Source organism: Etheostoma spectabile, chromosome 13, assembly GCF_008692095.1.
Source record: "Etheostoma spectabile isolate EspeVRDwgs_2016 chromosome 13, UIUC_Espe_1.0, whole genome shotgun sequence".
Lineage (NCBI taxonomy): Eukaryota > Metazoa > Chordata > Actinopteri > Perciformes > Percidae > Etheostoma > Etheostoma spectabile.
Window position 1 is genome coordinate 20,222,887 of NC_045745.1, and position 23,143 is coordinate 20,246,029.

At 41.1% G+C, this 23,143-nt stretch overlaps 1 protein-coding gene across 9 annotated transcripts in view; it reads right to left on the reverse strand.

Annotated features, from left to right (window-relative positions):
* LOC116700691 (EH domain-binding protein 1-like protein 1) overlaps positions 1 to 23,143 on the reverse strand; it is a 35,405-nt gene that overhangs the window by 3,837 nt on the left and 8,425 nt on the right. For 2 of the 9 annotated variants that reach the window (XM_032534084.1, XM_032534085.1), the window contains exons 4-18: positions 16,609 to 16,662; positions 16,328 to 16,506; positions 15,979 to 16,088; positions 15,746 to 15,844; positions 13,588 to 14,409; positions 12,302 to 12,367; positions 12,050 to 12,169; positions 11,676 to 11,912; positions 11,358 to 11,535; positions 8,127 to 8,234; positions 7,143 to 7,412; positions 6,456 to 6,968; positions 1,234 to 2,094; positions 593 to 839; positions 306 to 454 (exon numbers count right to left, since the gene is read on the reverse strand). In XM_032534084.1, coding sequence (XP_032389975.1) covers positions 306 to 454; positions 593 to 839; positions 1,234 to 2,094; positions 6,456 to 6,968; positions 7,143 to 7,412; positions 8,127 to 8,234; positions 11,358 to 11,535; positions 11,676 to 11,912; positions 12,050 to 12,169; positions 12,302 to 12,367; positions 13,588 to 14,409; positions 15,746 to 15,844; positions 15,979 to 16,088; positions 16,328 to 16,506; positions 16,609 to 16,662 — 4,013 coding nt within the window. Of the gene's footprint in view, positions 1 to 305; positions 455 to 592; positions 840 to 1,233; positions 2,095 to 6,050; positions 6,156 to 6,455; positions 6,969 to 7,142; positions 7,413 to 8,126; positions 8,235 to 11,357; positions 11,541 to 11,675; positions 11,913 to 12,049; positions 12,170 to 12,301; positions 12,368 to 13,587; positions 14,410 to 15,745; positions 15,845 to 15,972; positions 16,089 to 16,327; positions 16,507 to 16,608; positions 16,663 to 23,143 lie in introns of all 9 variants that reach the window. The other 7 variants (XM_032534090.1, XM_032534086.1, XM_032534091.1 and 4 more) reach the window with 7 other exon arrangements.

The following is a 23,143-nucleotide window of genomic DNA, read 5'->3' on the forward strand; positions in this document are numbered from 1 at the left end:
AATGGGCTTGTTATTTTCTTGATTAAAAAAAAATAACAGGGAAAAGTGAGAAAAACCCATTCAAATCTGGAATGTTTTGTTTTGTCTAAACCACACCCCAAAAACCCAAAATATTCAATATACAATTATATAAAATTGGAAAAAGGAATCCTATCTTCCCTGTTGCCAATTCATTTTGGAACAATCGATCAATTGACTAATTGTTTCAACTCTAAAGTAATGGTTTAGGTACTGAGCTGATATTGTTAACATGACAATCTTAGCTCTAAAGCTGAGAAAAAGGTTGTGTTGCTTGTATGCCCTACATTTTGTCTGGATGGAAGTGATGTAAGATAGCACAGAAAGCAAGGCCGTTTCTCCATGACGTGCTGAAGTTGGTGACCTTTACCCCCCGGTACCCGTTGGTGATGTCCTGACACCACTGCAGCAGTGACTGGCTGGAGTTCACCAGGCCCTGGACAAGGCAGAGGAGGAAGGGATGAAGAGAAAAATTCAGTTTTTGTTGTTGTGTGTGTGCATGTGTGTGCTCGTTTCTGTGTGATTTAAAAAGCATGCCAGAGTTAACGTTCACATCCGTACTGTGTATATTTACCTCAGCTGCATTGTCTTTCCCGTCAGCCTCCTCTCTGACCATTGGAGCCGTATGAGGGGGCTTAAGGTCAGTGGTTTCTTCTTCAGGTAAAGTAGGAAGTCGAGATGTGGTTATCTCACAGTGATGGGGAGGAGAGATGTGTGTATCAGTGCTTTTTTCACTGGTGTGTGTGCTGTCGGTGTCTCCAAACTGTGATGCCGGTTTCTTCTCTCCACCATCAGGGAGGTCGGCTGCATGGCCTTTTAGCCTAAGGGGAGACATGACATAAACAATAATAAAGGGATGTGATAAACAGGAAGACAGACTTTGTTTATGGAGATCATCAAGCAGCGATTTGTAGACGTGAGCGAGAGACATGCACGATGCTGACATGACGGATAGCAGCACAGACTTGGTGTTAGAGAGCATGATAGGGAACATTCAAAAGATTTCAGCACGGTTTCCTCAACACAGGCCTATGCTGTTTGGACAATTTTTCATCATCTCAGAACAAAGCAGATTCACCAAACACTGTTTGTCTGTTTTAGCCTGTCAGCCCACTACCACAGTCCAGACTGACATGACGAAAATAAAAAAGGGTTTAGGCTTTAGTGGCATGTCATTTTCTAGAGCAGCATAGGTGACACCCCATGCTGACTTACACATCCTCCTCTCCTTCTTTATTTTGCCCAGACTCAATGGCCGGTGGCTCTTCTGCCTCGATCAGTGATATTTCCTGCAGGCTATCACAGCAGGGTATCAAGTGCTGACTGTGATCAACAAACTCTGCGGTGTCACATTCAATATCACAGGGGTCGGGGATGAGGAGCTTCATACTGCGAGGGCCAGAAACAGGGGATGTGTCACCGGTCATCAGATGGATTTTAGCCAATAACAACCTCTCCTCCTCTTGGAGCTGTTGGTCTTTGGTGAGTTGGTTGATATCAGTGGTGTGTGTTTGTTTGTGAGGGCTGTCACTTTGTGGACTGTCGCTCTTTGTGGCGTGTGTGGCGTTGTTTAAACTGGAGTGACCTATGTCTTTATCATCCCTCATTTCAAGACTCTTGTGCAACTCTGTAGCTATTTTTCCCATGCTCGTGTCATTGTTTATCTTACTGATGTCCGTGTCTGTGTGTATCTCGGTATATATTTGCATGCTGGCAGTGTTTGAGCTCAGAGGAAGGGGCCAAGGCACCACAGACGATTGAACAAGTTCTCCCTCCTCATTGGCTGCTACCTCCATCCTGCGACTAGCTTCGGTGATAACATCATCTCTATGTCCTTTCATTGACTGATTTTGTGCTCCACTATTTTGGGGAGCAGGTTTTGCTCCAGGTGCCTGTCTGATTCCTTCCACCTGCTTAGACCCTGAAGGAGGCTTAGGATGAGGACGGTTTGCCAGAATGGTTAGAGAGTGTTCCTGTTCATTTGGCTGACTTGCAGCAGAGCTCTGGTTAAAGGTTTGTCCACGGGAAGGGAATGAGGAGGGCATCTGGGTACCAGCAAGGGACAGGTGGCCTGGGCTGAAGACAGAAAAGGAGATTTCAGAGATGAACCTGAAGGTTGAAGTGCTTTGGAAAAAACTGACCAGCTACAGATCCTTGTTATGCTCCATTCCCCTCTGGCAACATACCACCATTCATCTCATGCAGCCAGAGCTCCACCGTGTTAATCAAACAAAGGTCGGAAGAAATTCAAGCATGAAAGCTGTTTAGAAAAGACACAGTTGGTTGTTGCCATACTTTAAACCAATTCACAGTAATTTAGGGTAAAGCATGGTGTTTGTTAAAGAAGGACACACTAACTAATCATAAGGTTTCCAGAGGTCTTTACATCCCCATTGTTGAGACAAGATATACCCAGACTTCAACCAGTTTGACCAGACAGAGGTCTGGCTATGCAATATTATACCAAACTGGACATGCTATAGGCATAAAAACATGTGACTCAACCAAAGCAAAAAAACAATTTAAAACATGCTCCAGCCTCGATTGAACTGTAATATGACCAAACCAATCCACGTATCCGTAACAATTGACATGCTATTTAGCTGTAATGAGTACTCAACAAACACAAGGAGTCCGGCAATATTACTTAATGCCAGCACCTGTTTATACAGTGACAATCTTGGACAGGAATATACAGTAGATGCAGATACATTGGTTGCACATTTTTTCCCTTTTTCAGGCTTGTTGCACTACTGCTGAATGTTTGACCAAAGCCAGTACAAATGACTACAACAGCAATATAGGACAGCCTCAGGTTACCTTAGCAACTTAGCTTCACATCCAATCATCAAAGTGCTTTTGAGAAACTGAGCACAATGCTATAAGTGGTCAGGGTTTATTAAAAATTCAAGTTCCGACACGTTCCAACGGTCTCTTTTTTTCTATGATTTCTAAAGGAGATTTATGGATGTTTTGGAGATCTTCAGAAAGTATAAGTCACACTAAATCTAAAAATATGTGTGTCATGTCTGTGTCTTCAGATGTATTTGACTCTGAGAAGAAGTGAGATATTTGAAGCAAATGGTGTGCTAACTCTGCAGCCAAACTAAAACCACTCACTTCCCGTTGTTTCTAGAACACCAGCAACATCCCGTCTCTTTCAACTGACACAGTATCTTTGCCCTCCACCCCAACTATCCTGCTCACCTCAGTTTGAAAGCCTCCGTTATAAGTCCTAACCAACGCACGTTATGAAGTGGGAATTCCAGTTTCCTTCATAAAACATGTAATTATGTTGTTTAAGCTGACACACACAGTAAATGACTCACATGCTAACACACAACTCTTTCTTGAGAAAGATCTGCAGAAAGGCCAAACCCTCATCTGAAGGATAGTAATACTTAGTAAGTAATTATTATTTCCCGGCAGGTATACTGAGTCAAAGCCTTGGTTATTGGAGGAAGCATACTCCACAAATACACAGGCATAGTCCTTTGATCCACAAGAGGCAACAAGCAGACATCTCTCAATTAGCTGGTCCAGTTACAGTACTCACCTCTCTCTCCCTGCTGCTTTTTATATCCCTCTCACCCACACTTACTCACCCTGCTTCCCCTTCCATGTACAGCTCAGCCATCCAGATGGAGCCAAGATCTTCCTGTCCTCTCTCATACTCCACCTCCTCGTCCTCCTCCTCTCTCAACCACACTGGGATAGCGCCAGATTTCAGGTTGGATGTTCCTTCTTTAACTGACCATCTCAGACCATGATTATCCAGGCCTTTATTAAGAGCAATTACAGAGTCTTTGGGTTTGACTGATCTGGAGTCGAGTTTGCTTGTTGGTGTGGTTGCAGGGACAGAGTCAGCATGTCTGGTTGGGACCAGTGCGCCTTCAGTATTAGATCTAACTACTTTGGGATCAGACATGTTTTTTGACTGCTCTTCATCCCCCTGTAGCCTCTCAACATATGCAATATCATCCAACTCTGCTTCCTTCAGAGGAGACCAGTCATTTGATTGGATGTTCATGACTTCCTGTAGTGACATAGAGCCAGAAATAATCTCTTGTTTCTGTTGTGGTTTCTCTCCTTTGCTGTCCTCTTCCCTTTGTCTCACACAGTTCTCCTCTTCCTTTTTCTTCTTCTCCCTTTCCATCTTTCTCTTCCCCTCTTCATTTTCTTTCTTTTCTCTCTCAAAGTTCTGCATCCTTTCTTTCTCTGCCTTTTCCCTCTCCTCCCTTTGATTGTTCTTTAGCTGTTTCCTCTCCGTTTCCAATCTCTTTCTCACCTCCTCCTTTTCTCTCTCCATCTCTTCTCTCTCCCGTTCCAACCTCTTTCTCTTCTCCTCCTTTTCTATCTTAATCCTTTCTCTCTCCATCTCTTCTCTCTCCTGTTCCAACCTCTTTCTCTCCTCCTCCTTTTCTCTCTCCATCTCTTCTCTCTCCTGTTCCAACCTCTTTCTCTTCTCCTCATTTTCTCTCTTCATCCTTTCTCTCTCCATCTCTTCTCTCTCCTGTTCCAACCTCTTTCTCTCCATCCTTTCTCTCTCCATCTCTTCTCTCTCCTGTTCCAACCTCTTTCTCTTCTCCTCCTTTGCTTTCTCCATCCTTTCGCTCTCCATCTCTTCTCTCTCCTTTTCCAACCTCTTTTTCTCCTCCTCCTCCTTTGCTCTTTCTATCCTTTCCTTCTCCCCCTTCTCTCTCTCCTGCTCTCTCTCCTTCTCCTGCTCACTAGCTGCCAGTCTCAGACTTGCCACCAGACCTAGCCCATGTGATGGTTTCAGAGCTAATCCAGTCTGTACACTAATCGTCTGGTTTTCTGTAGTGTCAGAGAAGGCTGTGGGGGGAGAAACGTCCACACCAATGGGACTCAGTGGCTCAGAGGAAGGGAAAATCTCTGCATGTACTTCATGTGAAGATGGCTGATCTTCATCACTTATAAGGAGGTGTGGTTGGTCTGCAGATTGTTGTGGATGACCTGCAGCAGTGGGTCCAGTTGTCTGCAAGATGGAGGCCACTGTCTCATAGCTAAAGGGGCAGACATGAGGGACAGGAAAACTCTGAGACAGGGCTCACCCTAAAATGACCTCAGCAGGCTCCGAACAGTGTGACAGAAAGCCAGACAGCATGCTTTATTAAGTAACTCCTTTTTCTCAGACTTTGTTTTGGTGCTTGTCCAAAGCACACAGAGGAAACATTTATTGTTGGTTGCACTGAGAACTACCCTACGCTTTTTCAATCTAGTGCACAACATAATAAAGCCCACTGGCATTTCCATCACCTCTGGTTTGATTACAAACTGGTGCCATGCAGCTCAGAAAAAGGTAACACAGCCAGCCAATAAATATGCACCAGACAAATTCTCTATGACACACTGAAATTACAGCACATTGTGTACAACAGCTCACTGAGTGGATAATAACTAAATAACCCAAACAATGGTCGATTAACTGGTGTATTCTAGGTAGCTTATAAATACTGTTTCATGTACAGTGTTTATCTACAGCGCAGGTATTATAACACCAACCTGTTTCTGGTTTTTCACAACATTAAGCACTCATACTATAATAACTGCCATGGGGATCAAGTAATAACTTGTTAAATGTCTCTTTAAATAGATAAATGAAGCATACGGTTACATTTCCTGGCCATTATTAAATAAGGGATGTAAAGTTTCTATTTTGAAAAGTTTTTAATAACCTCTGATACACTAAACTGACATAATAATCATATGTACGCACAGTATGTTTGGACATAATTGTAAGTCCAAACCTTTTAATATTATACCATTTCAGTTAATTGTATAAAATGTTATCCTTTTTTTGAGGTTGTATTTAATGAACTAATAATTGTAATTGTACTAAAATTGTTTTTATTGTACCAGTCTGAAAGTCATTGAATTATCCAAAAGTTATCTAATTATTATTAGTTATTGGGAATATGTTTTGACTGTGTTAAAAAAAAACTAAGTTTTTTTGCATAATGTCTCACACTAACAAACCATTTGATAGACAGGCAGACAGATAGACTCACCCTCTATACAACACACCAACTACTGCTGACATGAAGCCAGCAGGCGCCTCCATCTGCTGCTCTGCAACACACACATCTGCCTCTGTCTGTGCACATTTCTGGGCCCTACCACACACAGAGACAATCACGCACAAAACACACTCTTGTGAAAAGCTCTTATCACATAATGTCCATTGAAACAACCAGTCTAACAGCATAGACAGAAGTTGAGATAAAGAGAATAGCATCAGATGAGGTTCATTGCAACTAAGCACTGGTTAAGCTGTAGCACCACAAAAGAACAGTCATTACATATGCATGTGGCTGCATGAGTGCGAGTGTGTGTGTGTGTTGTGAATGTGAGTTTGTATTTGAGCAAAAGCAGACATGTAATGCCATGCTAAAAAGGAACCGTCACTGACTCACCCCCCTACACCACCCTCCTCTTGCTTCTCATCCTTCTCTTCAGTGCTCTCACTACATTCCATCCCTCTTTCCTTTCCTGTCTCCACTGTGGTCTCCTCCACCGTCGTCCACAGCTGCTTTTCTGCCTCGCACACTGGCTCTTTGTTGTTGATGAAAGTTTCTTGACCACTAGCCACAATCGTGGCTGGTTTCTCCTCATCTGCAACCTCCTGTTGTGGTTTTCCCAATGGCTGAAGAACATTTTCCGGCCGCAGTCCTGGTTCTGGTTTTGAGGGAAGCAGCGGCTCCAGCGCCACAGCCATGCACTCAACGGCTGGTTTGGGGGAAACCACGGGTGAGGTTTCTGGTTCCACACTGGGTCTCTCTGGCTCTTTGGGCTCCTCTTTAACTGGTGGTGCGGGGGGTTCAGCAGGAGGTGGGACTATGTGATGTGTTTCTGAGTCTTTTGTTCCTATTGACTGGTGCTCCTGCCTGACAGGGGTGTCCATTTCAACAGCATCTTCTCTGTGTGAGCTAGAAGAAAGGAAAAAAACAACCATGAAGATACAGCCATTAAAGTTTTATATTTGCTACCTATGACATCACTAACAAGCCAGACTATCACTGAAGAAGACAGACACACACATGGTCAGAAAGACAGATAGAGCAGACAGGCAGACAGACGGACCTCCCCTCATCCATTCTTACCCTCTGCACAAAGGTTTTGTACCCTCCTTGGCAGAGATATTTTCAGGTGTATCTTTCCCACTTCTCCCTTCTAGCGCTTTCCATAGAGGAACCTCTGCATCAGAAAGCCTCTGTGGAGATGGCACCCGGGTCAAGACCTCTAATGTGAATGCTTTATCCTGAACAGTAGGGCCTGAACGGATGCCAGGTGGAGTACATGTGGCAGATATTTTCTTTTCTAGGACAATGTTTGACAAAGAACATTCCTTTAAGAGCGAGGGTCGCCCCAGACTGGAATAAGAGGGGAGAAAGAGAAAAACATAAAAGAGGAAGAAGGAGGAGGGGGGTAGAAGAAAAAGAGTTCAGCAGAATAAGGAAAGGGGAGGAGGAACGCCGTACAACAACAACAATAGCAGAAGAAAATGATAATAGGCGTGGGCCAAACCAAACAATTTGGTTCCAAGTAATGCCACAGCATAATTTTCTATGAGCATTTTCTTTTGACTATTGTCTGTAAATCACATACATGTTAAACTGCAAGACAGCTTGTAATGGTGAATAATGTATTTTTATTGTGTGAATTCTCTGAACTCACACATTCAGACACAACAAAAATGGATTTATTTTGTATCACTTCAGTATTATCATCGTCATCGTTAGTAGCATCAATACTCTGTGGATCGGTCTGCCCCCCCGTACGACACAGATAACCAACACAGTTGTACGTGAGCAGAGAATCACAACATAATCACCACAGAAGAACAGAGAAATAATCAAAATAGAAATGTTGAATGATCCAGCTCAACTTCATACCTCTTTAGTGCGGAAATGCAGAGTAACAAAACAAAGACTGATCTTTAAATCAGTAGAATTTTAAATTGAGTGATTCAATCAGCTGATTAGCAAAGCAGATGACAGTCATTTGAGATTTAAAAAAAACAAAACAAAAAAGAAATCAAAACCCACAGTGAAATAATTACTTTGTATACCAGTGGTGCAACTCACCGCTCATTGGAGGCAGAGCTTGGTTTATTAACTGATTGAAGGCTTGTCTCTCTGGCTTGTGATTGGCTGGAAACTCGGGAGGGCAGCTGCTCAGATGTAACGCTGGTTCTGTCCGGAGGAGGGAGGTGAAAATCAGGAAGTGGAGTTTGTCTTACATCTTTAAGAGCTGTTGGCGAGTGTGTGAAACTGGGAAGAGCTGGCAAAGAAGAAGAAGAAGAAGAAGAAACCAGAGTTTTCATCTTCTGCTTGTCCTCATCTGACTTGTTGGCCTCCAGACTGCAGACATGAGCTGCTCGATCCTTCTTCCTCCTCTTGTCTTCCTCCTCCTCTTTCTTCTTTCTCCTTTCCATCTCTTCCCTCTCTTGCAAAAACTTCTTCTGTTCCTCCTCTTTCTTTTTCCTGGCTTCTTCCTCCTTTATTCTGCTTTCCGCTTTCTCTTTCTCCTCTCTATGACTCTTCTCCTCCGCCTCCTCCATCTTTTTCCTTTCCTCCTCCTTTTTCTTCTCCTCTGCCTCTTGGCGTCTCTGCTCCTCTTTCAGTCGTCTTTCCTTTTCCTCCTCCTCGTGTTTCATCCTCTCCTTTTCTTTCTGCTCCTTCAGGAGTCTTTCTTTCCTCCTCTCCTCTTCTTCACGTCTTTTCTCCTCTGCTTTAATTCTCCTCTCTATCCTTTCCTTCTCCTTCTTTAAGATTCTCGCATTCTCTTTATCCTCCCTCTCCCTCTCCTCTTTCAATACTCTCTCCTTTTTTTCCTCTTCTCTCTTTCTTCTTTCCTCCGCTTCTTTGGCTCTCTTCTCCTCCTCCCTCCTCCTCTCCCTCTCCTCTTTGAGTACTGTCTCCTTTTCTTCCTCTTCTCTCTTTCTTCTTTCCTCTGCTTCTTTGGCTCTCTTCTCCTCCTCCCCCCTCCTCTTCCTCTCTTCTTCTACCTCTTTTTTCTTTCTCTCTTCCTCTTTCCTCCTCTCCTGGGCCTCCTCCTGTTTTTTCCTCTCCTCCTCTTCCTCATTTTTCTTTCTCTCCTCCTCCTCCTGTAAACACTTTTTCTGCTCTTGTTCCCTCTTTCTTTTCTCTTCCTCCTCTTTCATTTTATGTTGCTCCTTCTCTTTCTCCTCCAAGCATTTCGCCTCCACCTTCCTCCTCTCTTCCTCTTCCAGGAGCCTCTTTTTCTCTCCCTCTATCATCCTTCTTTGCTCCACAAACACTCTCCTTTCCTCTATCCTTTTCTCCTCCTCATCTTTCATTATCCTCATAAATCTTTCTTTCTCAAGTCTCCTGTCCTCCTCCCTCCTCAGTTTTTCCTTTTCCTCCTCCACCTCCAGGAGTCTCTTCTGCTGCTCTCTTTTCCTCCTCTCCTCTTCACCCCGCTTCCTCTTCTCCTCCTCCTCCTCCCTCAGCTTCTCCTGTTTGTCTCTCCTCTCCCTCAGGAGTCTCTCCTCCTCGCATTTCTTCCTTTCCTTCTCCTTCTTGACCTGCTCCTCCTCCTGTAAGAGCCTCTTTTTCTCCTCCTCTAACAGTCTCTTCTTCTCTTCTTCATGTTTTCTCCTGTCTTCCTGCTTCTGGAGAATTACTTTTTGCTCTTCCTCGTTCCTCCTCCTTTCCTCCTCTTGTTTTTTCTCCTTCTGCTTCTCCTGCTCTACCTTCATCATCACCTCCCTCTCCAATGCTGCTGCCTCTAACTGCTCCGTCAGTAACGCCTTTTCTCCACCGGCCTTTTCATTGGTTTTCTGTTCAAGACTGCAGAACAGATAAACAATATTCCTTAATCCTAAATCTGTGTGTGTGTTTATTATCAGTTCACATTTTGCAACCTTATTTTTTTTCATATTCTGTTTCTTGACTTAATCTGCGAATGTAAATACTCACCCCATAGGACACCTTTTGATAGTATCCAGTTTAGAGTCATCCTCTTCCAGAAACAAGCCACCTGATTCTTGTCTCTGGTTAAATGACTCAAAGATGATGTCATCAAAGTCAGGCTCGAGCTCAGGCTGTGCCAGTGGTGGCTTTTCGGCCTTAAAAGGACTAACACTCTTCCCATTGGTTGGTTTTTTCAAATCAATTTCCCCCTGAGCATTTGGCTGTTTAGGAGTGATAAACGCCGCTACAACATTGGTGGAGGGCTGCTGAGGGGTGGAGCTTGAGCTCTCACAGCAGGAGAAGGGCCATGGAGGGGGCGGGGCTATTATCAGCTGTGACTGGGCAGGACTGGGGACAAAAAATTTGGAAGTCAGGCTCCAGAGATAATTGGGTGAGGTTTCACAAGGCTGAGCGTGCAGGAGGTGACTAGGGGGGGAAACAGGAAGCCACAGAGCAGACTACAGACCTGATAATTATTCCAGTGCTGTGTACTGGAAGGTCAGTGCAACAGAGGGCAGGGTACAAAACACTCTGCAACTGTTAGCAGATGTTAGCATCAAGGAAGCTCAAACACCAAGCACAAATCAATGATGAGGCCTTAAACAGTATTTTGAGCAAAAAACAGTTAACCACACCAACGCATTCTCAGCAAGCTAAAGTGGGTTTGCCTAACACATGATAGGCGTCAAAACCGCTTTGCGCTGGCAATTCCATTGATTTCCTATGAGGAGAGCGGTGCCATCCAACTATGCGCTGCGCTAACCTAGACGCCGCGCACAGTTCAGATTTGCCGCTTTGTGCTGTTCTCAAAGTTAAAATTATTTCAACTTTGACCTAGTTGCGGCTGACCTTTCCAAAGCGCAACCAATAAGTTAACAGCTGTCGTTACCTAGCAATGGGAAAACGCTTCCTGGCCACCCTGCGCTGCGCTTTGCTCTGCACCCTACCTAGCGGTGTGCAGAGAGCAAATTGCATATCATGTGTAGGTGGCTTAACTTTAAATCACTGCATTCTCTGTGGCTAGAACCAGTGGCTTTTCTCCTGTTTCCAGTCTTTGTTCTAAGCTAAATTAACCCTCTCCTGGTTGAAAGCAAATAATTGTATTTCCCAAATTGTATTTCCAAAGTATTCCTTTACACAATCATGTAATTTCAGCAGACAGTCCATCTCAAACTGTACCACTCTCTATGTTTGCTGTCATGAGTCTGGTCTTCTTAAGACAACTTGAGAACACAAGAAGGACAAACTGAGCTTACTGGCTTTTTAAAAGCTTGTTATCTTTTCTGTTTTGATGTTTCTCCCAAGCTCTGCTGGGGGCTCAAAAAAAGCATCAAAAGCATCAAAAGCATGCAATCTAAATGTAAACACTCATGACCTCACCTGATCCTTGCTGGTTCAGGTTTGTTTTCGGAGATGGCCGCCTTGGAATCCTGGGCTGGTCTGATTGGCTGGTTGGATACTCTGATACTAGCCACTGCCCGGTTATTTTGAGGAGAACCCTCGCCTCTGCCCAAAGTGCTCAAAGTAGGTTCCTGGTCCGCTTGGGGGAACGTTGAACCTATAAAGAGCAAAAGCAAGGCTATTTTGGTAAAAATCTCCTTTCAAATGAGAAATTTTCACATGGCAAAAAGCCCAAGGTAACTGTCTTGGCTGAAACAAACACAGAAAGGAAATTGTTTGATTAGTTGACTGCTGTACCTGACTGACAGCAGCTGATCGGAGCGGGAGGAGCAGAAGGAGAGACAGTGAGCTGAGGGTCAGGAGAGGAGAACAAAATAGAGGTGGAAAGAGAAGAGGAACGAGTGGGTGAGGATCGTGGAAGGGAGGCAGGAGGGGCTGGAGCCGCTGGGTCACAGAGGGCATCAAGATCGGGGCTACTCAGCAGAGGGATAGGGGTGATGTCACTACCAGATGTTAACCACGCCCCCTGAGCACCTGAGGGAAGCAGAGAGGAAGGACAGGGAAGATGAGGTGGAGCGGGATATAGGAGAGATTAGATGAAGCAGGAAGACGGTGGGAGAAGATGAGGAGAGGAGAATAAAAGGAGTTGCCATATTTTTGACATTAGTTACCTGACTCTAAAATAGAGGGGTGAGATTTAGCAAGGGGAGGGGCATCAGTGGAAAAAGGAGAGGGAGAGGAGGGACGGGCATATGACTTGAGAACCTGGGGTCTGAACATGTGAGCACGGCCTAGTAGAGAGGACAGACGATGAAAGACATTATGAGCAAAACAGAGAATGTGAAAAGAAAAAGAACTTTTAAAGATTTGAAAGTAATATTTGTAATAGACTAGCATTTCTTTAGTCAAGTCTAGAGACAAACCAGAGGCTAAAGTAGGATCATCTGCAGACTGAACCTCCAGGGGGCGCCGTTGATGTGACACAGAAACTGAGGAGAGGACAGGAGGGTAGAAAGAGCAGTGATGAACAAAAAAGGAATAAAGAGAAAAAAATGTATAGTCAACAGGAGGTAAAGAGTGAAAAGGGGAACAGCATTGCAAATTTACATTTTACTGCATTTTACTAATATATTACACCTCAGAAGTGATCCATATCTGTCAGGGAGAAACTGTTTGCTGCAGTCTCAACAGTGTTTAACAGTGTCAAAGTAATCAAAATGATATTATTGTACAGCAATATCATTGATAAGGCTAAATTCAATATTTAATTTTTTTATGTTCAATAATTCCAAAAAGTCTGTTTTGTAATTCCCTTTCATCTCCAAAAGGTTTCAAAATTATGTAGAACAACAAGAAGAGTTTTGTAAGAGCCAGTTAAGCATTTATTTGTATTCATTAAATTGTCTTTGTTGTATTATGGATGTTTAAATATCATTTAAATACAAACAATCATTTTATGTATATATTGAATAGTGCATCATGGGTAGACTGTGCTAGGGTTATGTTTCTATTTGGTATTGCATTTATTAGTTATTATCCAATTAGATATACTCTTATTATTAACAGCTGCTAGTATTCTTAGGGCAGTTTATTGCACATTTATAAAGAAGTTTATAGCATGGAGCTAGTTAGATGTAGAGAAGTCTGGGAGCATGGATCAAACCACACCTGACAAACTTTTAGATAAGCTTCACCTCCCCAATGGTGTGAGATAAATATTATAATAAACCTATATTCTGGACTTGTAAGTAGGCTACACTGGTAATAATCAAAACTCAGGCAATCCCAGCTAGCCTTCGAACTTAGTAAAACATTCTTTACAGTTACAGTGAAACCACTGAAAACTTGACTCCAGCATTACACGGACTGAATTCAAAAGTTAAAAGGCAAAACATGGAGAAAAAAAACGAACAGAAAAGCAAGCAGATACATATTAGAACAATTCAGGCAGCTACAAAATGTTCCTTTGTTCTCGTTGCCTGAGGTACTGCAGCACTGACAAAACGTTTAACTCTGATCTAAATTCTCATATTAGACAACCTGATCTTCCTCACAACACACCACACTGTACATAAGTAGTATACTACACTGTTGTGACTGTGTAAAGTGACATGGGAATGAAATCATGTGGAACACAACTATCAATCCATCACACGTAAGGAATGGGAAAGCATGCAGCATGCGTATCTGCCACCAGCCATGTTGATACCTTTTCCTGAGCCTGACTGGAAGATTCTGGGCAGAGAGGGAGGCTGAGAGATGGTCCGGGTGAGCGGAGGGTGAGCAGATGGAGGGTCAGAGGACAGGGAGGGCTTTGAGGGAGAGGAGGATTTAGGTGGGAGAGGCTGGGAGTCAGTAGATGTGGTCTTATGGGTGTGAGTGGTGGATTCAGTGAGAGAAGACTTTCGGGGAGCCGTGGACGAGGATATAATATTCTTGGGCAATGACAACCCGGGGGAGGGAAGTTTGGGAGTTAATGAGGTACTGCCTGTTTTAGAGGCACTGGGTGGCTTAAAGGGCAGTTTAGAGAGGGTATTTGAAGTATAATTCAGGGTAACAGAGGACACTGCTAAAGAAGGCTCCACTGAAGCAGCAGGTAAAGTAGTCCCAGATTCAGAGCATTTGGGAGATGGAGAATGAAGGGAAGAGGAAATGTTTTGGAAAGAAGGCGTGATAATGGGTGCTTCGGAGGATTTGGGGGATGAAGGATTTACAGGAGACACATCAGAGAGAGGCAGTACAGAGGAGGCACTCTGGATTGAAGCAGTAGCTGCTGGGAGCTGGGAGCTTGGAGTATTAAGTAGTGGGTCAGAAGAAGCAACAGCCTCAGGAAGACGAGGATTGGATGTTTTTTTATGCTTGGATCTAGGTGAAGGCTGAGGGGAGGGGCCAGGGGAAGGTTGGAGCTCTGACTGGACAGGTTTAGTTGCAAAGGGGTGTCGGCTGCGACGGGGCGAGGGGCGAGGAGCGATTGGTAGAGGAGGGAGGGAGTGGACTGCAGGACTGGGAGGACCGCCATCTCGCCCACAGGCTGAATAAGTAGATGGATGGATGGAGGATCAGTGAAAGTTGATTTTTGCGAAATAATAAAAAAGACAGAAGGAAAAAGTCATGAATTGAAAATGAAAATGAAATGAACTGTGATGAACTGTGATTTCAAATGGAAGTCAACGACAGTTGATGATTTGACACATATTTTTAGCTGTAAATGTGTACACATCAGCGGTGAAAAGCATATACATTTACTTAAGTATTGTACTTTAGTACAGTTTTGAGGTACTTTACGAGGTAGTATTTTCATTTTCTACTACTTTATACTCCTACTCCACCTTATTTCAAAGGGAAATCATGCGCTACATTTATCTGACACCTATGGTTTCGCGTTACTTTGTATATTTGCAGATTATTTGACTTTATTTGATTTGATTTTACTTTCTTGTAAGTACTGTAAAACCTGTCTTAACGCAAATTAATTTATTTCATAATGTAACTTGTAATGTAAATGTATTGTAACTTCATAACTTTTATTAATTCTAGTGTAACAACCTGCCTTTTTTAAATGTATTTCTTATTCTTATTATTACATTTACAGTTATATTAAAAACTTTATAAAAGTGGAGATTTATTTGTAGATTAAACAGCCCAAAATTTTGTTTCAAGTATTTATAATAACCAACATCAACACAAATGCAACAAAACTGACTTGTTCTTGTAAATTAGAATTACATTTTTTACATTTTTGTGTTACTACTCCTGCTTAAGTTATCTGCATACGTCTTCCATCCCAGGTGTATTTTGATAAGAATGTACAACCTCATTTCTTTTTAATTAGCAACTTTTCTTTTGCATTTTTCTAAATATTAATATTGTAGTGCAGTACTACAGCTGTACCAGCTATTGGATATACCACACAATATGTACAGTAAAGGTAGAAATCAAATTAAAAGAGGACCATGAACATTTAATTTAATATATTCTAAAAACAAAAAAATAAACATTCAGGACAAGTAGTCTGAAGTGAGAGTTATGACTTGAGCTGTGTTACACTTAGTTTTAATGCTTTTACAGTTATGTCTCTCACAATAACGGCCATGTGGCATGTTACAGCTGTAGCTATGCATGCCTCCAAACAAACTTCAAATACATTGGTGGCATTAGTCTATCATCACATGCTTCTCATCAATGTCGAGATGAGACAGATGTGGTATGCCGAACAAATGGCATGAGTGTGTGAAATATTGTTACATAAGCTGAGCATCCCAAAAACAGACAGGGGGAGAGAGATTTCCTGTTCAAACCTCCTCCTCATCTCTGGCAAGAGAAACACACAGCAGGAGTGGGAGAAAGAAAGGGCAAAAGGAAGCTACCTGAGACTGGAAAAGTAGATCCAGGGAAGTCTCGCTTGTCAGGTGGAGGGGGAGCGGGGCGATTTGGGCGAGTTAGAGTGTGTGGAACGACTGCAGCAGCCAGAAAAGAGGAGAGCAGAAGAAGTGCCAGGAGGTAAAAGAAGGAAGATAAGTAAGAAATGTCAGAAGAAAAACTTCATAATGAAGCTCAGGGAGAACAAGCAAGGTGTTTGTGTAAGCCTGCCTACCTGCAGTCACAGACTTCTTGTCCTCATCTTCATCGCTCTCATTAAAGTCGTCCAGGTTGCCGATGTCTGTTGGTTTGACGCTCATCAGGCTGGCCAGACTCTGCATGTCTTCGTCACTGAGGAACAAGAACATGAGAGCAAACATTTATCACATGGTCAGAGAAAACATTACTTTTGATTAAAAATAAGGTCAGCATGTCAAATGTGGTTGAGGCTTAATTTACTAACCTCCAAAGGGAAATTGTATTACTCACAACAAGTATATAAAAAAGTAAATATACACAAATACATAAAAAACACTTTTTCAAGTCTGGATTGTTGAAGCACTACTGTCTGGGATAAAAGGAGTACTCACGTGGCTTTCCCCTCTCGGACGAAGACACAGGACAGCGACAGCTTGAGCGTGGCCTCCACCACTTTGACTGACAGGGGCTTCAGCTTCAGCGTCAGGTCAGTCTGGGTTGGCGTCTGACTGGCAAACCGCTTCAGGTTGATGTCTGCTGATGCCAGCACCTTACGATGCCCCTTGCTCTCCTTTTTATGACCAACAAAAACAACCATGATACGTATAAGTATTTTGAATCACATCAATCTAAAGAATCAAAAGCAGACGTGCAGTAGTCAACAGATACGTACACCCTCAATGACAAAAGTCCACTCTTTGTCCTCAAACTCATCAACATTGACCTCCTGAAAAGAAGAGAACAAACAATAACATTTGGAGTCAAACATCCTCTCCACTTATAATACGTACATACATCTACCTGTGTATCTGCTGTTTTATCCATTTCCTTGTAAATTCTTCAATCTAAGAAATGCATGAATTTACTACTATAAATACCCAGCTGAAAAATAAATGTGCTAAGTGTACTTAAATTTAGCATACTTTTGTGTACTTGAAGGCACACTAATCACTACTATACTTCAAGTGTGTTTATGATTAGTTAACTTGAAGCATGCTATTTTGGAACAACTAATTTTGTACTAATTGTATTTTAATTGTAATTAAATTGTGGAAAAGCTCAACTTGAAGTGTATTTAGTGTACTTTGATGTGCTAAAGTGGAACAACTTAAAGTATATTTTGTATACTTTAAGTATATGAGTTTATATGTACTAATATATGCTTAATTAGTCTACTTAAAGTGTACTGTGGTTGTATATAACTACATTTAAAAAATGTTGTTAGTGTCTTAAAATATTAAAGCTTTATACTTTAATATATTCTTACTGTGGTAATAATATACATTTATACTGTGGCTTATTCCAATTAATAAAAAAGCATACTCTTAGTTAATAGACAATATACTTTATCATTACTTTGCTATATTAATTCTACCTTGCACATTCTTGCAAAATATATTACCAGATACAAGACGAAAGACTTGTGGGACTACTTCCATGCAGGTGGAAAAAATTACTTAATGTATTGAACACATGTCAAATTATAGACATTACAATACAACAACTTGTACATCTCTTAATGTGTAAACATTTACATAGGATTTTAACCATTTCCATATAACATACACATAAACTTTAAAGAACACAGGAATATTGAACAATGAAAAACAACATTCCTTATTATGCACCCTTAACCCCTTGCACCATACAGAACACGCCACACCAACATTATGTTCCTTTTTTTTGGCTGAACTGCTCATTGTTACACTTTGTCTGATGGCCGTGCGCACATCAGAGACACTTGTCTGCGGGAACTCCAGAAGAACAGCGTTGTTAACCGAACAGACAACAAGATACAGTAAGTCACGCAGCATATTCAAGCATTTTTAAACAGTACATCAGGGAAAGTCTGAGAAATTGTATCAGATGATATACCAATATTGCTACCAGTACTAATACACGTATTTATTATTATAATTGGTTGTTTGTTTCCGCGTGATATAGCCGCAATAGAAATCACAGAAGCTTTAAAATAGGCGCATGTAACTCCAGACAATTACATACCTGTAATAGCCTGCACTTTGGCGACATCAAGCTGTGTTTTGGTGCCCCCCCCTCCCAGACTTTCCAGTTAGGGTGGACTGTGCAAGGCCTCCTTTGTGAATACCAGGACAGCCAGCTCCTGGGCAAAATGGTCATGCGAGATCTATTCAGCCGCAGGAAGGCCCTCTTTGAAACTGTCACTGTGCTGCCTGCCAAGGGGTGCTGCATATGGGAGAGAAAGAGAGGAAATATTAGACCGATTATCTCCACCTACTTATATGGAATGACCAACAATGTGCTCAATTCCATCCTCACTTGGAAACACTACTAGTACTTTTTTATTGCTGACAATTTCTGCTCCAGTCTGAAACATAATGTATATGTGAATTTTAAACATTGTAGTTTCTGCATTTATTGTCTAAGTATTTATCATTAATACAGTGCTATTGAGAGGAAATGTGAATATTTACTTTGCAAGTCGATATAAAGTGTGCGCCCCTAAAATTTCTGCTTGCACCCCTAAAATTTTCAGTTAGCGGCCACTGTGCTCTTAGTAAAAAAAAGTTAGTCTGGAGCCCTGTAAACCACTAGGGAGTGCTATGATCAGTGTTGTTGAGGTTCCCACTGACAGCAAGATAATTCATATGGCCGATTTGTGACTATATCACTATATCATTATATTGCTGACCTAATTACCAACACAGGATGATGCTGCCAAAGACAAAAGGTCCATAATGCAAATATAGAATACTTTGTGAATGAACTATCAAGTAATGAATACATATGTTCATCCCTCAATTATAACATACCATTTCAATTGCACTGTCCACAGAAGAAGATGACATTGCAGATGAAGGGATCCCCCCGAACGAGGACATCAATGCCCGGACACACTCCACACACTCCTCTTAATTAATCATTTCTGGCAGGTCTAGGTAAAGGTAACAATAAGGGGAAAACATTTGGTGTTGTTAGTAGTAACGTAATGTTACTAAGTCAGTACCTGACAAATATGGAAACACCTGAATCACTGTTTAATAAATTACTGTGTTTGACATGTCAGCCCCTCTAATTCCAATCTGAACACCAACCATGAAGGGCTGACATGATTTCATTCATTTTAGGTGCCATGCCATGATCAGTCTTATCACCCGTCAGCTTCTTCAAGGGAGAATGAAGTACCTGGCAGAAAAGAGAAAAAAAGAGATTAGAATCACATTAAACCTCATTCAGGTACCACAGACACAGAACTAAACACAGAACCTGATGTGAGGAATCGTGGGAGGAAACAGTGGCAAATATAATGTTGTGTTCATTTTGTATGTTATAGATTGTGATTATTTTATGCTTGTTTTTCTGAATCCCAATAAACGCAACAGACAAACACTGCAGTTTGTCCAGCTGTCATGGTGACTGATTGATCTGTGAATGACAATCTGACAGCTGTGATCCCATCCTGTGCACACTTGTAATTATAATAAATGCTGTTCTAAAGGTTCTATATAAATACATTTGTTATTATTATTAGCCTTTATTTGTTATTAATGATAATATTTTTAGACACACATGGGCATGTGCATGCTTTTTACTTCTATATATACACTTTATTTCTTGAATGAAATACTGTATTTAAAGGACACTCTTCTAATCCGTGTGGGACAAAACATTAATGAAAGGTTTTTTAAAATGATTATATTGTCAAATATATTAAATAACAGTAAATGAAATATATTATGCTTAGTTGGTATGCACATGACAGCCAAAAGGGTTTATGGAGAAATACGATATGTAACAATTGTGAGATAAGTTTACATGCAGCTGGGGTGTAAGATCTCTGACCTTTGCCTGACTATTCAATAAATATGATATAATTGTATCATCATAATATAAATAAATATAAAGTACTTGCCGTTCTTGGGCTGAGGATAAGTCTTCATCTGAGGCAGGTCCTGAAAAAGTGAAAAGAGAAAAGAGCTGGGAGAAGCAAATCAACAGAGAAGAATTTCTCAGCTAGGAAGAAGTTGACTTACAATTTCATGACGTGGACTCCCTATGTATGTGGCGTCATCAGAACTGGGACTGGATGCCAGGGGTAAAAGCACACGTCTTGCTGCCTTGTAAATCTTTGCTTGCTTTCCCTGAAGAAAAACATTTACATAAAAGTAGGAAAATTATTAATCATATCCTGAAATTTGAGTTGTAGAGACTACAATATTTAATTATAAAAAAAAGATATATCACTGAAGTGTACGTTGGCATTAACTATAGTCGAGTTTTTAAAAACTAAAATGGACAAATTACCATATTAATTAACACAAAGAAACATGCATAATAGATGTTAGATTCACAGGACGAAAGCATTTTATCAAATTTTTCTCATGTCAAGACCTGTTAATGAAATGTCTGAAGGACACCACAGTTTTTGATGTTGTAAACATCATAGCCACCTGCTCAAGAAAAAAGTATGCCTTACCCCATGAACACATTGTGGAGATTCATCCTCAGAACTGCAGTGGTGATCTTGTGTGTCTAGGGCCCTCTTCTGAGACAAGGAAGTCTTTAGGTTTTGTAACACCTGGTTGCTGGCTGCCTCTTTGATCCTGGTTTGTTTTGCCTGTCAAAAACGTTTATAGTGTAAAAACAAAGATAAGACTGTCATCACAATGTAAAATTCTCCCTAGCATACTAAGCCTAATTAAATCCAGGATAAATTTATACTATAGAAAACACAGAAATATTTTCATCAGCACCCTGACAGAATGGATGTAGAGGTACGGCAGTAGGGGCAAATGACAGAGCCTCCATAATCACTGATCATGATTATATAGACCATTGATATATAGAGCACATTTACTGAATGCAAGGGAAAACGTTCTCAAATGGTTTCTGCCGAATTCTGGCTTCTGACTTAAATATTCATCATTGATAAATAAACTCAACTGGTTTAAAATTCAAGGATTAGTGATGCCTTTTCTTTTTTAATAGTATTAGATTGTTAATTTCTTCTTGGTGTTGCTTCAGTGCATCCTAGTGGCAGGTGTAAAGCTATCTCAAAGATTGGGAAAAAAAAACATTTTAAAAATAGGCACATTGTTAATGATTAAACTAGTGGTTTCCAAGTTTTTTAAGTCCTACAGAAAGCTTTGTGTAATCAGGTTGACATTTTAGATGTTTTTTGATTTAATCTTCCATTATATTATCTCACACCCACATATATAGCTTATTTGGTGTCTCTGTATGTAAAAATGCATTAACAGTAGTTGAATCTATAGGCCCTCTGGCAGCTACAACAACATAATGCTGCTCCATCGTGATGTTTCAGATTATTCATTTAATGTTTTCATATAAACAATATATCACTCAGAGGAGTAAATCAGTACATTACTTGATAGTTTAGCTTACATTTTATTGCAAATAATTATGCACTTCAATTGATTGGGATATGTCATCCAAGGTGGTGAATGGAGTATTTTAGCATTTTTTAAATGTTTTTTTACTTAGGTAAATGGTTTTGAATTTTGTCAAGACCTCTACCATAAAGGAAGCACTGGATGTGTAGCTAGCCATACTACAGGAGCAGCTTTTGCGCTGGCATTTAGGAAGTGCCTAATCACCTGCACGGCGTTTTAGGTTCATACGTCGGTCTCACACATTTCTTTTTCATGCGCACACCCTGCTTTCCCCTGGCCATATATATTATTACCGAGAAGGAACAAATTCTTCTTCGACACAAGTCTTGTAGGAGTCTGATATAACGACAATAGTAAGAAAAATAAGTTTAGCCAGACATTCTTCCTTACAACGACAAATTAAACAGTTAGAACTGCAAGCTAGCTGAAATAGTTGGGAAAATAGGTATTCTCCATACTTGCCTCCAAAATAACAGGACCTTAGCAGCGCCACCGTCCTCTTTGGTTCTTTTCTCGTAGGCCACTTATTAATCCAGTTTGTGTCGTCATAAGGTCCGGCTGTGATACACTTGGTGAACTGGTAGCTACCAGAATGAGCGACCGTTCTCATTAAGGTTTTATCAAATAAGTAGTAGACGGCGAATTGGAACGCCATGTGTTTCAACGTACAGTCTATCCTAACCTGCCAACCTGCTTTCACGCGAGTGACCCCGCTCAGATGGATGCAACGGATGAGAACGTCCGCAACTCTGGTTGGCTGAAAGTGAAAAACGAATCTGATGCACTTCATTGGTCAGACTCGGCGCCAATCTATTTTTAAAAAAATACGAATTTTAGAGACGTTTTATACAGTCTGTTATAATACAGTTACTATACCAAATCATCATGCCAGCAAAACGAAAACTGAAGAGACATTTGAATTCTGACGAGAGTCAACCAGAGACGCCAAGAACGACAAAATATAGAAGACTTCAACCGAACCAGGTAAAGAAAAATACAATTAGTGAAATGCTGTGGGCTACAACGAAAATTTCAATTTTACTCTCCCGCCTGACAAACGTTGTATTCTGTATAACATTACAAAGTGAAACGTTTCAAGATAAGTAGTACCCTATCATGACATGTTTGTTAAAGTGTTAATAGCTATATGATGTGAAAATGTGAAATAGGCCTACCTTGTTTTTACGTGAAACAAGTTATAGCTTCTGACTTTTACTGTGACATCTGCAAGAAAAATAGGTAGGTAGGTATATTATAATATCCCAGCCTATAAGATAAACCTATCTGATGGTTTTCTAAAAGACAATATTACTTCCAGTTTATATCTTCATCCTTAAAATCTTTGCCCAAGTCCACTCGTAAGTCATCAAGGCTACTAACATCAACACTAGTGCTAGTAGTGGATAATACAACTCTACTGTGTCAGGTTTTATTATCTTTGTTTTACTGTCATCACAGAAACAGAGAAAATTGTTCTACAAGAGATTTCTCTGTGCATTCAGTTTCCAAGAACATCCCTTACAGAAGACAAGTTACTGAAAAGGTAAGTTCAGGAGAAAGAAATCGTATCTAGTAAATGTAGCTATTTATATCCCAATGTTCAACATACGTTTTAGACCAACAAAGGCTTTTTAATTGCTCTACATCTGTCTCAGATTTGTCTTGCAGACCATAGTAATGCAGATTACCAAGAAGTGGATAGAGAGAGACAGGAAGACAGAGAGGAAGATAATGGAAGTGGACATGATGACAGAGAGGAGGATGATGGAAGTGGACCAGAGGACAGAGAGGAAGATGGTGGAAGTGGACATGACG